This window comes from Plectropomus leopardus, chromosome 12 (assembly GCF_026936395.1).
Source record: "Plectropomus leopardus strain MGB_pleo_1.0 chromosome 12, ASM2693639v1, whole genome shotgun sequence".
NCBI lineage: Eukaryota > Metazoa > Chordata > Actinopteri > Perciformes > Serranidae > Plectropomus > Plectropomus leopardus.
In genome coordinates, this window is record NC_142187.1 from 20708181 (window position 1) to 20724781 (window position 16601).

The 16601-nt window shown below is 36.7% G+C and overlaps 2 protein-coding genes across 2 annotated transcripts; both read right to left on the reverse strand.

Moving 5' to 3' along the window:
• Positions 1-4361: 4361 nt before the first annotated feature.
• On the reverse strand, positions 4362-10110 carry LOC121951245 (zona pellucida sperm-binding protein 3-like). Its single transcript, XM_088085657.1, has 8 exons — positions 9630-10110; positions 7625-7740; positions 7396-7499; positions 6656-6833; positions 5704-5821; positions 5475-5560; positions 5070-5341; positions 4362-4657 (listed from the first exon to the last, which is right to left on the reverse strand). The coding sequence occupies exons 1-8, from the start codon at positions 10008-10010 to the stop codon at positions 4551-4553; spliced, it is 1362 nt and encodes a 453-aa protein (XP_087941783.1). The 5' UTR covers positions 10011-10110; the 3' UTR covers positions 4362-4550.
• A 2699-nt stretch (positions 10111-12809) lies between these two features.
• On the reverse strand, positions 12810-16381 carry LOC148188096 (interleukin-12 subunit alpha-like). The gene is made up of 6 exons (XM_088085250.1): positions 15593-16381; positions 15419-15505; positions 15217-15258; positions 14075-14197; positions 13773-13817; positions 12810-13306 (listed from the first exon to the last, which is right to left on the reverse strand). Exons 1-6 carry the CDS (start codon positions 15725-15727, stop codon positions 13175-13177), a joined length of 564 nt encoding a protein of 187 aa, XP_087941376.1. The 5' UTR covers positions 15728-16381; the 3' UTR covers positions 12810-13174.
• Between the last annotated feature and the right edge of the window lie 220 nt (positions 16382-16601).

Sequence of the window (16601 nt, forward strand, 5' to 3'; positions counted from 1 at the left end):
CAGCCCATGCATGGACAGTATTCCAGTTTGTCCTACACCTGCACGTGTGAGGGAACATGTTAGGCCACTTCTTATAATTTTTACCACACAAAACATGATATACCATGAAGTCTATTACTGCGCATCAGAACCACAAACACACAAGAAGTCACTGTAGAAATGATTTCAACCAGTGTGCATTATATATTGTTTCAATTATTAAACAGAAATCGATTATCTCACTTAGCCATGAAGCATTTATATTAAACTCTTAGAGGCATTTCTGATACAGCAAAGACAAGTGCACATAAGAGTTTGCTGCAATGAAATGAAAAAACTCATTTGGCTGGTGTATTAATGCAGTTCTAAATGCTGATAAATCAAAAATCAGTTTTTTAAAAATAATCCATAAAGTTTGTAGTGTTAAATGTTAATTTAATTTATTCATTTTCTTTTATTTTTATTGCAGAATAATCTGTTATGAATTAAGGTACTGTTTGTTATTTATGAGAGGGAAGGGGTTGGTGCAAAACCGGAAAAAATAATGTTTTTTTAAGCATTGAGAGATTCATGTTTTTTGATTTGACCTAGGGGAAGGACATTCAACCTTAAATAGTCTTATTTTGAATTTATTTTAAATACCTTGAGAACCTTAAAAATTCACAAGTGCATTTGAAAATCCCATTTTCTCTAAAAGCCTCCCAAATCACAGTATTTATTATAGCCAGAAACCGTGAAATATGGTTGAGGGAGGGTCATGTACTTCCCCCCAGTGACTCATGGAGTCTCAAAGAAAAATATTTGTAGTTATTGGGGAGGGCAAGAAGTCACACCCCAGTCACCCCCCCTTCTCTGATAAAGTACAGTACCTAAAAAGCTAAAAGCAAAAGGGATTTTCACGACATTACAACCCCAAAGTTGTCCTTATTAATGGCTTGTTACTGATTTATAAAGCATAACTATTGATTTCTTTTAAACATTAGCAAAGCCATGAACAAAGCATGCATATTAGAAAATATAACCAAACTTGAGCACTCTCTGATACATTCCTCAGAACAAATGGAGCAATGAGTACTAAAATCGTTGGCCATGTTGGTTATCGTCTATGCTTCTTGCGCGAGCACAGAGTTGAGGCTGCTGCTGCAGGCAAAATATGAGACAACGTCCTAGGCGGTTGGCTTTCTGAAATGTCCATAATAATGATATGAAATAAAATCTCAAATGTCGAATAGTGCCACATCGTGAAACCACAATGTATCCTTGTCATACAGCTTGTCCCATGTTGGACTCCAGCCGCGCTCTACTCCCATCACGCACCGTTTCTTCATATGTCGGTAGGCGTTTGCATTCATCATAAGAGGGCAGCTGAGCAGCGGGAGCTGGAGCCACAAAGCTGTCCGGTGTCCTGCTCTCCATAAGCGGGTCCTGAGATGTGGTAACAGTTGGGTGTCCGTTGTGTGGCGGGGTGAGCTGCCTTGATCTGGAGCACAACACTCGCTGGATGAAGTATCCAAAAGCGAAGAGAAGTAGCATAATAAGCACCCCGGAAAGTTTCCGGGTGACCATGGCGATGTTGTAATAAGTCTTGTCCACGAACTGCTTGCAACAGGTGACGGCAGAAGTGTCGTTTCCCTGCGCGCAGCAGACCTGGTCATCCCGACAAAGGTCCTGTCCACATTTTCGGATGGAATAAACAAGTGTGCGAACAAGAAAGCAAGAAATGAACACCGTCAGCGTTTGACATTTGAAGAAAAGCATCACTGATGTGTTCAAAAAAGGAAGAAGTGGTCCAGTGAACCTCGATGGTAAAGCTTGGAAAACAGAGTGACGAGTCACCTAATACGCTGGAAGACGTGTTGGCTGAAACGCTGACGCAGAGTCATCGTGAACGCACCGCATGCTCAGGGTATAAAAAATGCTGAAAAAAAAGAATCAAAAGCAATATAAACGCTCCCTCGTTGAGCAATCAACACTCAGTAAAAAATACCATGCAAACTGCTGAACGCGTCTCTGCAACATATGAATATGTTAATTAGCTTGAGATTAACTCCTAAGTGCTTCAGTTCGCCCTTGATTTATTATGCACTTAGGAGGTGTATTGATGCCGTCCTGCAAATCGTAAACACAGCCTTACATTCAATGGCTTATTCATGGGATATGAAAGTAAACAGGCGCCCGAGACATCGACCAGTCGTGTCGGAAGCACTGACAAATGATCCAATGATTAATCGTGAAGGTGGGAGGGGACATAAAACAAGCGGCCTGCAGAAGCCACTGTAGATGTTTCAAGACCATGGACAGCGCCCATCACGCCAACTGAGCAAAACAATCAGGGGCGCTGTCCGAGGTGCTGACACAACTAACGCTAAATAACTAAATGTCCTCGCTGGCAAGAACACAAAGAATTTCTGTTTGCAATATTAATGCTCGTGTACATTAAGGGGTCAGGTCAGGTACTTCCCTCAAAAGGCTGCAATGACTTGTTGTAGACATCCATTTAAAGGTTCAGTGTGTAAGCTAGTATAAGCTAGTATAGTAGTAAGTAGGGTTTAGGGGGATATATTGGCAGAAATTGAATACCATACAATAAATATGTTTTCTCTGGTGAGAAAAAACAAACATAATAACCTGAAAGGAAGACTTGTTGTGTTTTTATTACTTAAGAATGAATCGTTTATATACATAGGGAGCGGGTCTTCATCCAAAAGAAATATTTCAACAGCAGCCCAGAACAGACAAACCAAACACTGGCTCTAGCTAGGGCGATTCACGTATTTGCCTCCGCACACTAGTCAAGTAGGCACCCCAGATTTGTGTCACCAATTCAGTATCTGAATAAATGCCTCACCTTCTGTTTCTGCTAAGTGTTTTTGCAGAACATTATGAAGTCACAGTAAAGTTGACCTTTGACCTCTTGGATATAAAATGTAATCACTTCATCAAAATATCCTTTTAGATATTTGTGTGACTTTTTTTTTTTTTTTTGTCGTAACACATGAATTAAGTTTTGGCCCAACACCAAAATCTAATCTCTCCATTGTGGAATCCAAGTGAAGGTTTATGCCAAATTTAATGAAATTCCTTCATGGCCAAAGCTATCATTGGTTTGGTGACATAAACAAATTGAGCATACATTAGCAGGTGCAGGGCTAGTGGCCCATCCCTGACATGCTAAACAGGGTCAAAGAAAAACTGATTTATAATGTGAAAATTTATTCTGTGTTCTAGCCTGTTTAAAACCACCAGGAAAATTTGTGTTGAGAGAAAGAGACCTCTGCAGATAATTTACATCCTGGTGAAAAACCTCCTGAACAATGCACTATGACAGAATTATAACAGGGAGAAGTTTCAGCTAGTTGCAATCCTCACTGCTAGATGCCACTAAAACTCCCTAAATCTTAAACTAGGGTTGCAACAGTATGAGATTTTCACATTCTGATAATCATCTCAGAAATTTGTGGTGGCAGTATAGAGTTAGAGTTTTCAGTTACACAGACCCTCAAGGATGAAAACAGAGGGGCTTTTTGTTAAATATTTTATACTACTATAACTGAAACTTAAAACTATTTTAAAATGAAAGTATTTGTATAAAGGTGAGATTTCTTTTAAACCACCATGGCTAAGCATCATGGTATGGCAACTCAATTTTCATACCACAGTATACCTTAAAACTGGCATGTTGCTGCAACCCTTTCTTACACACTGTTCCCTTGAGGCTGATTAGTAGGTATGATGCTGTAAATGCAAAGCGTTGTCCATGTCAACAAGCTAAAACTCAATAAAAGGCTTATGTAAACTGCTATAACACTTTAACACAGGAGTACAGCAGCACAGCAGAGATATTCACAATAGCCTGTAATAAGCAATTTTCAGGCAATTATTCCATCACAAACACAGCAGTGGAGTGGCCAAAAAAAAATCATAATTGACTAATTATTTTACTGGATGTAGCAGTCAAATCCAACATTTCATGTTGCAGCAGATACCCTCACGATAAATCAATAATGTGACTACATGATGAGTAGACTGCGGGTAGTAATGGAGGGAAGTGCTCCCTAATAGCATGTCTGCTTTTTTCCTCTTATCAAAATAATGGTATTATGTTAGATGAATCATTACGGTGGACTTCAAAAGGATGTGTAGTGTTTGTGTATTTGTGTTATATCATGAAAAATCACACAATGCAACCTTTTGACATCCACTTCTGCAGCTTGGGCCCAATGAGCTTGAGTGCTTAAAATCCAGTGCTAATTAAATTGTTTGCTAAAAGGCATATCGAGTTATTGGCAAAGACTGCAGAATGCTGGATTTTGTTAAGATCAGATATCCAGTAATTTTGGTAATTGTGATGCTCATGTGTTATGTATGAAAAAGGGAAACGGTTAATGTAAAACATTTATTGATGAAAAAAGGCTTATCACTTTTACAGAAAATACAACAACTGTAACAAAGTAAATTACAATGTGTAAGTATGAGATTAGCCTCTGCTTTCACAGAGGTTGTATCCAAAATGAATTTGTCCTGTACAAGGCAGCATGGAAATCAGCTTCTTTTATCCTCCATCCTGAGTCTCAGATGGTCCTGTTCTTTAGTGAAAGTACTGTTTTGGAATCCGAAGGCCTTGAGTCAGTTTTGCTGGATGGTAGGACGGTAATGGGTCCCAGCTGGATAGTTCGCTCTGTGAAACAAAGTCAAAAATGTGAAATGGTCTCTTTCAGCTGCACTACAAGTTCCATGAATAACTTGACCATATTAGAAATCAGGTATATTCAAAAACAATTTCAGATGTCAGCTTTTGATTTCTTTTAAAGTTCAATGGCTGATATCTACATGCTCTGCAACTCACACCAAAACTATCTAGATTGAGGAATAGCGCTTCAGGAAAGAGGAAAAATGTCTGATTTTGGAGGGAACTGTCCCTTTAAGGACTGGTCAGCAAATGTGGGATATTTGGTGGCCTTTAAACTTGCTGAAATGTAAGAATTGTCCACGAAGTTAGTCGAAATTGCACACAGATTGATCTTGTGTTAAACATTTTTTAAAAAAGTAGAAAGTAGAAATTCCTTAAATGTATCATTAGCTGTACTCACCTGCTTTGTACTCGGCTCCTCTCTTCATCACTCTAGCAGAAGACTGCTGAGGTTTGTTGTGTTGGTTTTGATGCATTCCTGGACGAAAACGGAAATATTTAGTCGGGTGTTGTTCAGGTCTGTTCTGGGCTAAACTCTCCTGTGAAGACTTGGAGGGCCATGCTTTGGTGCTGATGGTAGTTCTAGGGGGCTCTGTGAGCAGAGGCTCCGCACCCCGATGGGATATATCGCAGCTACTACATGCCTGGTCGTTCCCATCAACTGACCTCCATCTGGAGAAGGAGGCAATTTTCAAAATAAGGGAATGAAATTAGTGAGATGATTCATTGCACCTCATTTCATGTTTTATACACCCTTTTCTGATAACTGACTACACTGACATTAGATTAATCATTGGCATAATACCTGCTCTCAATTAAAGAGCAGGCCCTGTATTGAGAGTTGACAGCTAAAACGACTGGAACAGCCTTCACGTAGCAGGTTATGTAGACCTGTGGGAGAAAGGGAGTTTAGTGTGAAATACGATCAGGTCTCATGTATATTGATCAGAATAATTAACACATGTAAGTCTTGCACTGTGTCTGTATTAAAAGGTTGTCCAAAGTGCATGCCAAAGACAGGATAATTAACTAACCTGATTGCTGGGTTCCTGGTAGAACCTGAAGGCCTCAAGCTGAAACCTCAGCTTATGTTCTTCAGTTCTTGGTAGGAAACGGGAGTTGGAGTTTGTCAGGTATGCATCAGTAAGACATCTGTTAGGGCCGCAAAAGAAGAAAAATGTTTGAAAAACTAAGTTAAATCTTCAACAGGTAACTTATGAAAAAAAGGTGATATTTGCTGAAACTTTTAGTACATGCAACAGATATTCTCAAAAAAATCATGCTCCTCCTCCGACTGTTAGTGCTTCATTTACCAGAATTTACTGTGGATGAAGGAAAACAACCAATAAGAGCCACTAAATCTCTTATGCAACTGTCAATCTCTGCAAGTAAACTGCGGTCAAATTTTCAAATTAAGCAGCGCTGATCAAATATGAGCCAACACTCTGTTACTGTATTGCGCATTTCTCACTGCAAATGTTTTCAGAAACATATTTTAGTGTACCGTTTAGCTGTAAAATTAGAAAATTTGCTCCAATACATGGTTTGGGCCCAAAACTTCTCCTGAAAACATCTTTCAGGAAAATATCTGAGGCAAGAAATAGGAAATTCAGTAACAGTATCTTGATTTATATTTAATCAGTGATGTTTGCACCCCGTTTGACCGCAGCTCAAGGAATGATGATATGATCAACAGCCATGTTAGAGATTCTTCGGCTGTGACTGGTTGCTTTCGTTTACACACAGTGGATTCTTACAGATGCCTTTGAAAGCAGAGGCAGAGGCATATGATTTTTTTCACAGATTATCTGTCTCATGTATTTATTTATAGCTATAGTGATAACTTAAGTAAATAGGTTGAGAAGTTACTTTTTTAAATAAAATTACCAACCACAGTTTCAAGTGCCAAAGAAATCACAAGTAGAAGCATCATTTTGAATATGACAATCTTGGCAGTGAGTTTTAAGATTTGGTTGTGGAGCTCACCCAAAATTTTCAATAAAGTCATATCTTAATGTAGCCTCTGCATCTGGAGTTGCAGTGGCAACACAATGGTCAACATAGACTCGCAGTGACATGTGGTTACTGATGATGGCAGAAACTTCCAAAAGAATGGGGTCACCCAGAAAGTACGAATTAGATCCCCTCTCAAACTGCCAATCATCTGTGAATAAAAAATAAAAAAACAGAAACATGAATATTCAGAAAATAATTCTACTATTCTCTTAAAACAAGCATCTTTAAAGAGAAACAACAATCATGAAAATTAGGGATGCACAATAATAGAAGTTTAAATATATATCAAATATCTGGCCCCCACCAAATTTAAATGATCAAAGTCTCTTCTATGGTAGGATTAACATTAAATTATGCAAACTGTTATCCTGATGGCCCACCAGCAGATGGAGACATAGAATAAAAGTACTTTTCAGTGTATGTGGTAATAATTCATAGGTTGTTGTATTGTACATGTTCACTTTGTCAACAAAAGAAATATTGTTTTTATATATATATATATATATATATATATATATATATACATACATTATATAATATACAAAATATATAATTTTTTATATATTATTTAATTAATTTTTAAGACATTATTTGCAGATACTGATGACATGCTGACATCATTATGCATCTCATGAAAACTGTAGCACAACACTACTCTGAAGATGCATGAAAATAGAAAAAGATGCTCAATTAATAATATGCTTTAATACCACTCATGAGAAGCAGATTGAAGTCTATCTGATCCTCTGCTGAGACAGTGGAGACTGAAGAAACCCAACTGGGATGCAGGGAAATGCCATCCACAGCATACCTCCTGAAAATTACAGCAACATTTCTACTTAATTTTTAGCACAGAATGTAATAATAAATCATGCCGTTGGTCCAAGTAGCTGGTTCCAGCAGTACAAACAAACATCTGTGTCAAAATAAAATACTTACTTTTCATAATGGCATTGAACTGGAATAGCTGCTCCATCCAGTCTCAGCAAACCATCAGATGAAGGTTCAGGTGAGTAGACCAAAATATTAGAATAGATAATCTTCTCTGTAGTTGACTGAAAGGAACGATGTCAGTCTTTCAGAATGTATAAAGCTACATAACAACAATAAAAGATGTTAAAATGAACAGTATGTAAGATTTAAGGGGGGTTTAGTGGCATCTAGCTGTGAGGATTACATATTACAAGCAGTTTAAATTTCCTTCATTGTTCAAAGTTCAGGAAGTTTCTTACCAGGAGCCAAATTATCCACAGAGGTCTCGTCCTCCCCAAAATAAACAGACCAAGTGACTAAGCTACTAAAAACCCTGCATTAATCTGTTTCATGTTACAAATCAGTGTTTCTTCTAACTTATACTGGCGCTGGCTCAGCACCTGCTGTTGTGTGATCATCTGTTTTCTCTGGTAACTTGTAAACTCAACTTGTTTTTGATTCAGAAATTAAAGAAGATTAAAGTAAAAACACTGCAGAAACACTGCAAAAAAATAAAGCAGTTTCACATTACCAATCACTGTTTCTCCTAAGCTGTCGCTTGCCTGTTTTCTCTGATAAATTCATGAGTGCTTACCTTGTTTTTGATCCAGAAGTTCAGGAGATTTTTACAAATTATCCATTGTGGACTCCTCCTCTCCAACTCAAATGGACCAAATCAGTAAAAACTTTGAATTTTTGTTGTTTCACTTTAAACAACTGTTTTCTGGCGTGCATCTTGCTCGAAAACCCCCATACAGGTCAAATCTGAACCAGATTATCCCTGAGAGGGCAAAGATTATTCAAAACACAGTTTCAGATTGGTGAAATCTTTACTCAGTGAAAATGCAAAAAAAATTAGAATTCACTAAATTTTTCACATGAAGACCACACTGAACCAGGTCTATCTTGAAAGACATTGTGCTTGGGTGGCTAAAATTTGATTTTGCATTATCCCATGAGGTTAAAGATTTGAAACACAATTTTAGATTTGTGAAACCTATATTTCATTTGTGAAAATGCAAATAAGGACAACATTTTAAGAAAACGCAGTAAAATCTCCCTTTTTGCATTTTTAAAAATGGAATTAATCATTCACAAATCTGATATCATGTTTTGTAGCCTCTCTGGGAAAATCTAGTCCTGCTTTGACCTGTGTATACAGTATAAAGTGGTTTTTGATCTGGACCTGGTTCCAGTTTGGTCTACATGTGAAAAATGCAGCGAATTCTCCCTTTTTTTGCATTTTCGCTCATAGAATACAGATTTCACAAATTTCAAAGTGGGTTTCAGACAACTCTGAGGCTTTACTTAAAAGGTCTATCATATTTTGACCACAGTAGTAGGTGCATAAAGCCACAGGTCTGTAGTTTAAATCTGAAACCTGGATCCACATCACTTTTCTTGTGACACCTTTCACAAATATTTAAACCTTTGACCCCGAGCAAGTTGTCTGATTTTGAGAAAAAGACAGTCAATGAGAAACTTGAAAAGAAATGACCAAAAATTCAGCAAAACATGGTAAAAAGTAGAAGAAAATTACCCAAAGTAAAAAATGCAAATAAACAAGTAAGTTAATTGGAAAAAAAATGCTTAGAAATGTAATTGTCTAACTTAGATGTCTTTATATTATTGTGATAAGTATGTAAATGTAAAATGTAATTTTCTGGACATTTCCCCAATCTATGTTTAGTAATTATCTAAATATACTAATTTCTTGCTAATTTGTGAGTCATTTCTTCTCAAGTTGCCTTTTTTTTTTTAATCTTCCATTACCAATTTGCTCAGATTTCAAAGGGTTAAGCATTACAACCGTTTCCCTTCACTCTCTCCTTAACTGCTGAATCTGAAGCCGCGACTCGGAAGCTAATTTCAGCGTCGTCTTATTATATCATCATCCATTTCTGCCAATATAACCCCGTAAATGCTGCACAGACTCGCAGAGAGGACACAGCATAAAGAGAAAAACACTCACTGAGAGTTTGGTTCCACAGTCCCTCAGGCTGGCCTGGATGGTGAATTCCGCCTCTCCTGATGGGACCGCACTGCATGCACTCCTTTCACTCAGTGGGTCAGCGCCCAGGCGCAGATGTCTGCCGTCCACCTGGATCCCGGTGTCAAACATGTCAGACTGCACCACAATCTGCATCGAGTCCGGGTGGCAACTGACCACCACAGGCCGAGGCCGCACACCGAGCCCCGCGCTGTGCTGCTGTTCCTCTGCAGCTACCTGAGGCCGGATGTTACCGTGAGTCCTGCTCGGCGCGTGGGACTCTAACCGGCTTTCTGTGAGGGTGGAGAGTGAGATAAGGACGATGATCCACCAAGAAGAGGGTCTCTGGAGATTGCGGTCCATTCTGGGCCTTGGACAGTTTGAAAGGAGCGACGGTGGCCTACAGTCTGAGAAATTATCCCCACACCTGCAGGTAATCAAACTCACCTGGGAGCAGAGTTTGACTGATTGCAATCTTGTTTCACTGCGCATGTCTGTTTTATCGCGACTTTAAGCGTGTCAGCATGGAGGAGTGTAGCATTTAAGTCGGTTTATTAAATAACAACTTCATATGTACACTTTTAGCTAGCGTGGTATTTTGGGCTATATACGCTATAAGCAAATTTTCCACTAGGTGGCACTACAACTGCACATTTATCATTTTCTCTCCATCGACACAGTTTGATACTGAAACTAACTTTGTATCTTAAATAAATAAATAATCCTAAATGATAATAATTGTTATTATTAATTAATTATAAAATCGATTAATAAATCTACCATGTGCCTAGCAAATGACTGACATCATGTCAGATAATAACATTTTCTCACATTTGAAGTATGTTTTTGCACTGAAGTTGGTCCTAATTACATAATAGTACAAATAGGACACTGATATTGATTGATATTGATTTTCCTTTTAAATTTTACAGTCTGAATTTACAAAGACATGGTGCAGGAGAGGGGCCAATAGGTGCAGCAATGAGTGGTTTGCCTCTCAGCAGTGGCTGAAAATAACTAAGTACATTTACTTATTTACTGAAGTACTATTTTGATGTGCTTGTACTTTAGTTGAGTATTTTTATTTTATGTTACTCTATACTTCTACTCCTCTACATTTCAGAGACAAATATTCCCCTTTTTACTGCACTGTATTCATTTAGCAGCAGTACATATTATTAAGGTTAGTAAGTAATCAGAGTTAGTCCTGTATAGTGCAGTTTTTAAACTCATTATCACATGAGTGGATAACTGAATGGGCCCAAGAGCCCAAGGTGTCAGGGCCTTTACTCTGACTCAAACTGACCAAAATACCCCCCCCCCCAAAAAAATGGGCAAAACAACCACAAAGAGACACAAAATGACTATAAAGTGAGACAAAATGACTATAAAGTGAGACAAAATGACCAGTAAAGACACACAAAATTACTTCAGTAAGAAAAAAATGACCTTAAATAGATTCAAATGACTACAAAAATACACAGAACAACCACAAGGTGACAGAAAATGACGACAAAGAGAAACAAAACCCCCCAAAAGACAAAGAGTTACAAAACATCTATAAAGACAACTACAAAGATACACAAAAATATGACAAAGAGATCCAAAGGAACTTCAAAGAGTCTTAAAATGACAAAAACGCCACAAAGAGACACAAAAGGTCAAAAAAAGACACAAAATTAGCCTACTTTAAATAGTCTGAAACAAATACAAAGTCACACAGAACCACCACAACCTCTGTGTGCCCTATGCACATCACTGCCCAGGGACCCATCATCTCATAATCCACTCCTGACCGCATGTATTCAGATGTCCTGCTCTTTCTGACCATCCTGTGTCTGACTCTGATCCTCTTTTTCAGTAATTTTCTCACACCTTTTCTGTGGCAAGAACGTCACAGGTCTCTCCAAACCCCAGCAGCCACAAACCTCAGCAGTGCCACTTCCACTGAATATGGAAGGGCTACAAATTGAAACAAGGAGCCGTTTTTCACTTTCAGTGAGGTTTTCATGATCAACTTGCATGGCATACCTGTCCTTTCGAAACATCAGATCCCAAAATAAAGTGCCCAAAAGTGCTAATTGAAAAGTAAGATGAGTCAGTTCAGTCAGTGGAATCATGAAAAACACTTTATCAGGATTTTCTACTGCTGAGTATGTGCTGTTTTTCTATAGACTCCAACCCTATCATTTAGGTAACACTGACTCATTTCAAATATATCATTTATGAATGAATCCAAACTCCAAACCAGACATTGAGTATGTTTTGACTGACTTTCACATCCTTATGAACATCAAAAGACTTTTTACTGACATTATTATGGTCAACTGGACTTTCCAAATGAAGTGTGAACAAACAACTATGTAGCCATCTATGAGTTAAATTCTCACAAAGCTCAAGCTAGTGGTGCTCAGGTGACTGCAGGGAAATAGTCAAGTGGGTAGTGTAGTCTACTGCTTCAAGGAAATCACATTTTTAGGAATAATAGACCATCAGAAATGAGAACTTATATCAACTTAAGCAATTTCAAATATTTTCTGTAAATCACATATATTGTTTTGTTTTTGCAATACATTAACCACCTCTGGCTGAGAAAAGTCCACTTGAGCAATATGCGCAATGGGTGCTGCAGGGATGAAGTTTTTGATAGGCGGACACAGAAGTTAGCAACGCCCTGGTTCCCTCCTCAAAAAGCTAATGGGATTTTTACATTGGTTATTGGATTATTGCAGAAAATAAGATCTGTGGCAAACAAAAGTTAGTATTACACATCTTGTTCAGCAAGATAGTCTTCAGAAATTAACACCACCTTTATGATTTTTGAATCCTAAATGCAATTGTCAGAAAGGCTATAAACTAACTACACTATATTTGCATGATTCAACTTTGCCATCACAGCAAAGCTGTAAAGTCCTGTTCAGCCTGATGATGTTCTGTAGTTTTATTTAGCCACTTGTTAGCAACCACCTTTTTTAAGACACATTAAAGCTTTTGAAATTATGAGTTGGGCATTTGGGGTATTTTTATTTATTTATTTATTTATTTTGATGAATTTTATGTCAGAGAAGAAAACTTGAAAGTCTCTTAAGCTTGCGCTAACCACAGACCTTATCCATTCAGAAAACCCATTGACTTCAAGACAAGGGAACTGGGAGTGCTACAATGTTTATCTCATTTCCACATAGATATTTCTGCTGCTCTATGATGTGTCAGGGTGTCTTTTGATTAAATAACAGTAAATGAATGATACATCAGCAAGATTTATGCAGGAAAAATATTTATTTTGTGATTCTTGGAACCAAGTGAATAAAAATAAATAGTTAAAAATAAATAGTCCAAATATCATTAATAAATAAATAACATATAGTCTGTAAATACACTTTATAATAGAGTACATTAACACATCATCTTGATGTATAAGTTACATGACTACATAAAAATAAAAGATATGTACTCTTAAACAGTTATGCAGTTGACTGAAGTGTTATCTGGATTTTGATACTTCTGATCTATTACATTTCAAAGACTCATTTAGTGTGTTCTCCGGAGTTCACGTATGCAATGGCTCTGTTGATTGTGATACTGCGCACATAGAAGCCCTTCAGCACTTTGCAGAGGTTCAGTCTCTCGTCGTAGGTGCTTTCACGGTCTGCAGCAGCCTTAAAGACACACGGAGGGATTATAAAACTGCTTTATACAATTAGATTGTTCTCCCAAAGGAGGTTCATATGAAAACAAAATCTTGTTTTAATAAGATACCCAAGGGACACCTCTTTCAGTGCCTCCTAAAAGTTTGAAATTAGAGAAACGTAGATAAATAAAAAACAAAGAAAAAACACACAAACTACTAGAGTTGTAGCGGTATACCGGTTTCAGTGTATACCATGGTCTTAAAATTGAAAGTTATCATATCGTATACATTTACTGATCTACGATATTGAAAGAAATGTAGAATTTCACCTGCATTAGAGACTTTTTACACACACACTTTTAAATGGGTCCAAGTTTTAATTCTATATATATATATATATATATATATATATATATATATATAGCACAATATTTTTGAGATGGTTATCGTACCATGAAAATCACAGTTATGGCATGCATTAAAACATCTCTTACCTCGCCTGTGGCCAAGTCCATTGGTAGAGACCATGTAAAGCAGTTCTATAAAAGGGATAATGTCTTTCGTGAGTTTTTCTGTATTACACCAGATGTGGCTGTTCATCGAAACACCGGCAGCTGATTTCAGACAGTTATTTTAGCAGTAACCTACCTTTTCAACTTTTCATATTACTTTTTACATGTATTATTTAAACACAAATCCTTGTGCTTTTTACAGTCCCTCATAAGACAGTCGGTGTTGATGGTAATAGCTTTGTACCACTGAACAACACTAAAGCTGAGTACTGTTGGTTAGTTACCTCCATGAGCTCTCTGAGGCTTACAAGAACAGTTGAAGCCAGTAAATTGTCAGGGTCCGGCTGTGCAGCAAGAAGTTTGTAGTAGTGATGCAGATCCTCCCCAATGTTTGTCAGGCATGACTCCTGGATGGAAAAATAACAAAGATAATTGTAAAGACAATATGTACAGATACATAGTGTATACACACTCATTGTACAACGAACGGTATGGCAATATCTATCTTTATAAGGTTCATAATGTTTAGTGTAGTTGGGGGGGGTTTACATTGTTTGAAATGTGTAATTTAAATTATATGTTTATTATTGAGGTCTGTTTTTTGTCATTTTAATTTTGGATCAGTTAAACAAACAACACCTCAATATAAACAATACAACCATCTCTAAAAAAAAAAAAAAAAAGAAAGAAAGGATAAAAAACATATCTGCACATAAACTAAATGTAACAAAGCACATCATAATTTGATACACACTAGATACAGTGTCTATATCTTCTTAAGTAATTAAGATAAAATGAGTCTTCCTCACTTTACATAGTAAAGGCACTTATTTCTTCTTTTTTTAAGGGCTGTCTGTGTTAATTTTATTTGATTTGTATTTTTTTATTTATTTTTTGTGAGCAATTATTCAAAGGGGCTTATTTTTGATAAATTAAAAAAAATCATCCCAGACTAGGTAAAATTGTTATCATTAAACCCAGCTATCAGCAATTCAAAGGCAGCATTCATTCATCTTTTTTTTTATTCTTCCCCATTAGAGACACCTCTCAATATAATGATATAATGCATTTTTGTACATCATAACTATGACTAAAAGCTACAACATAAATTTGATTAAACCCTCTATGACTGTGGTAACAAAAAGCTGAATATTATAAGCATCATAAAAGCAGGCTTTTATTGTATCAGATTGTTTTAAATTGTACAGGCGTACCTAATAAAGTGCAAACTGAGTGTTGAGAGCAAAATACAGTTGCTGAAAATGTGTCAAAGGCTGTTTCTTTTCTACTTATATTAAATCTGCGCATTTGAAAGTCTAACTAAAATAATTCATTGGCTCATAAAAGAGACGTAAAATCAGAAAAGTAAAACAATAAAAAAAAGGTATTGTTAATATATTTGTCACAGAGATGGAGAATAACTTACCTGATCAAATTCTGACTCAACAAACCCTGAGCATGTTGTTCCCTGTGGGACAAACACAGTTTAATTTCACAGAAACACATCAAGAGCAAGCTCAGTTTGATTTATTTGGGTTTTAATAATGACAGTAATTCATCATTGTCATAATGGAGTATTGTACTATGCATTTAATTTAAAAAATACCTACATAAGAGTTATAATTTACCTTTGGTGCACACACAGATGGCGTGTTGGTCTCTGTTTTCAGATCCACACTCAGCTTTGTGCAGTTGATTCCATTGAACAGGTTGTTCTAGCACACAGACAGAAAAAAAATAAAACTATGAATAACATACAGTTTAAAGATGGCAGTGTAGAAATAAATAATTTCGTCTTGTACCTGCGTGAGTGTGTCAGTGATGTTCTGTAGCAGCGTGCGTGCGTAGAAAACACAGGAGTCTGTCATTGGTCCATTACTTATTACTGGCACAGTCTCACTGACCTGAGAGCAGCTGAGCACGAGGAGCAGCAGCATAGGAGTGAAGTCTGAGAAAAAAATAGAAAAAAATATTGTAAATCTTCAGTTACTTGTTGCAAAAAGAAAATACTGTTCAGTCAGGTTTGTTATACTCACAGAGCTTGACGAGAGGCATCTTGGATAAGACTTCAGATTCTTTGGTGTGACTGACTGAAGTCAGACATCCTTAAGTGTTTTATACCCAGACTGACACAGGGATTTCCCTCACCAATCAGCAGTGTGTTGACACCTTACTGTAAAATGAAAGTGCACACTCAAGTTTGTGTAATTTTCCCCCATATCACCCAATGCTCCGGTGAAACTGGAATTAACACACAATGAAGCTCACACTACTGACTGTTCATTGTTGACATTTCCAAAGAGTGAAGAGTGAAAGCATTCTATGTTATAGTTTTTTAAACGGTAATCTCGCGCAGCCACATCTAACATTTTTTAATACCTTTGATGTCCAGTGTATCAATAATCAGAAAAAAACACATTTAATATTAAATTCCAGACAGATACAAACAGATCAATCAACTGCAATGTCTAGTATGATCTGAAAGAAGTTATGATGCCTTTTTAGATAACAATGATTTCCTTACTATAAAGTCATTATGTATTTAGAAAAAATAATTAAAATAGTGGATTTTTTTCAATAACTCAAACCAAAATGTCATATTGTAATTTAGCTTCAAGTATAAAAATATACGTAAAGATTCTTTAAGTTCTTTAAGTTAAGTTTAAATTCTTTGGTTTATTTTAATGAATGAAAAATCACAATTTTATAAATAATCAAAAATTCTGAGCAGCTATCTGACATGGAAATTATTAATGAATTCCTGTAGTTCAAATGTTTTGAAGTATTTGTAAAATATACATATTATTGGAA

Excerpts from the sequence above, each read along its gene's own strand:
- LOC121951245 (XM_088085657.1), bottom strand. The coding sequence starts at position 10,010 with ATGGACCGCAATCTCCAGAGACCCTCTTCTTGGTGGATCATCGTCCTT. Across the intron at positions 7,741-9,629 it reads ACTGTGGAACCAAACTCTCA|TCAACTACAGAGAAGATTAT; the intron begins GTGAGTGTTTTT and ends CGTTCCTTTCAG. Across the intron at positions 5,822-6,655 it reads GACTTTATTGAAAATTTTGG|ATGTCTTACTGATGCATACC; the intron begins GTGAGCTCCACA and ends CGGCCCTAACAG.
- LOC148188096 (XM_088085250.1), bottom strand. The coding sequence starts at position 15,727 with ATGCTGCTGCTCCTCGTGCTCAGCTGCTCTCAGGTCAGTGAGACTGTG. Across the intron at positions 15,259-15,418 it reads CATCTGTGTGTGCACCAAAG|GGAACAACATGCTCAGGGTT; the intron begins GTAAATTATAAC and ends TTTGTCCCACAG. Across the intron at positions 13,818-14,074 it reads GCCTCAGAGAGCTCATGGAG|AACTGCTTTACATGGTCTCT; the intron begins GTAACTAACCAA and ends TCCCTTTTATAG.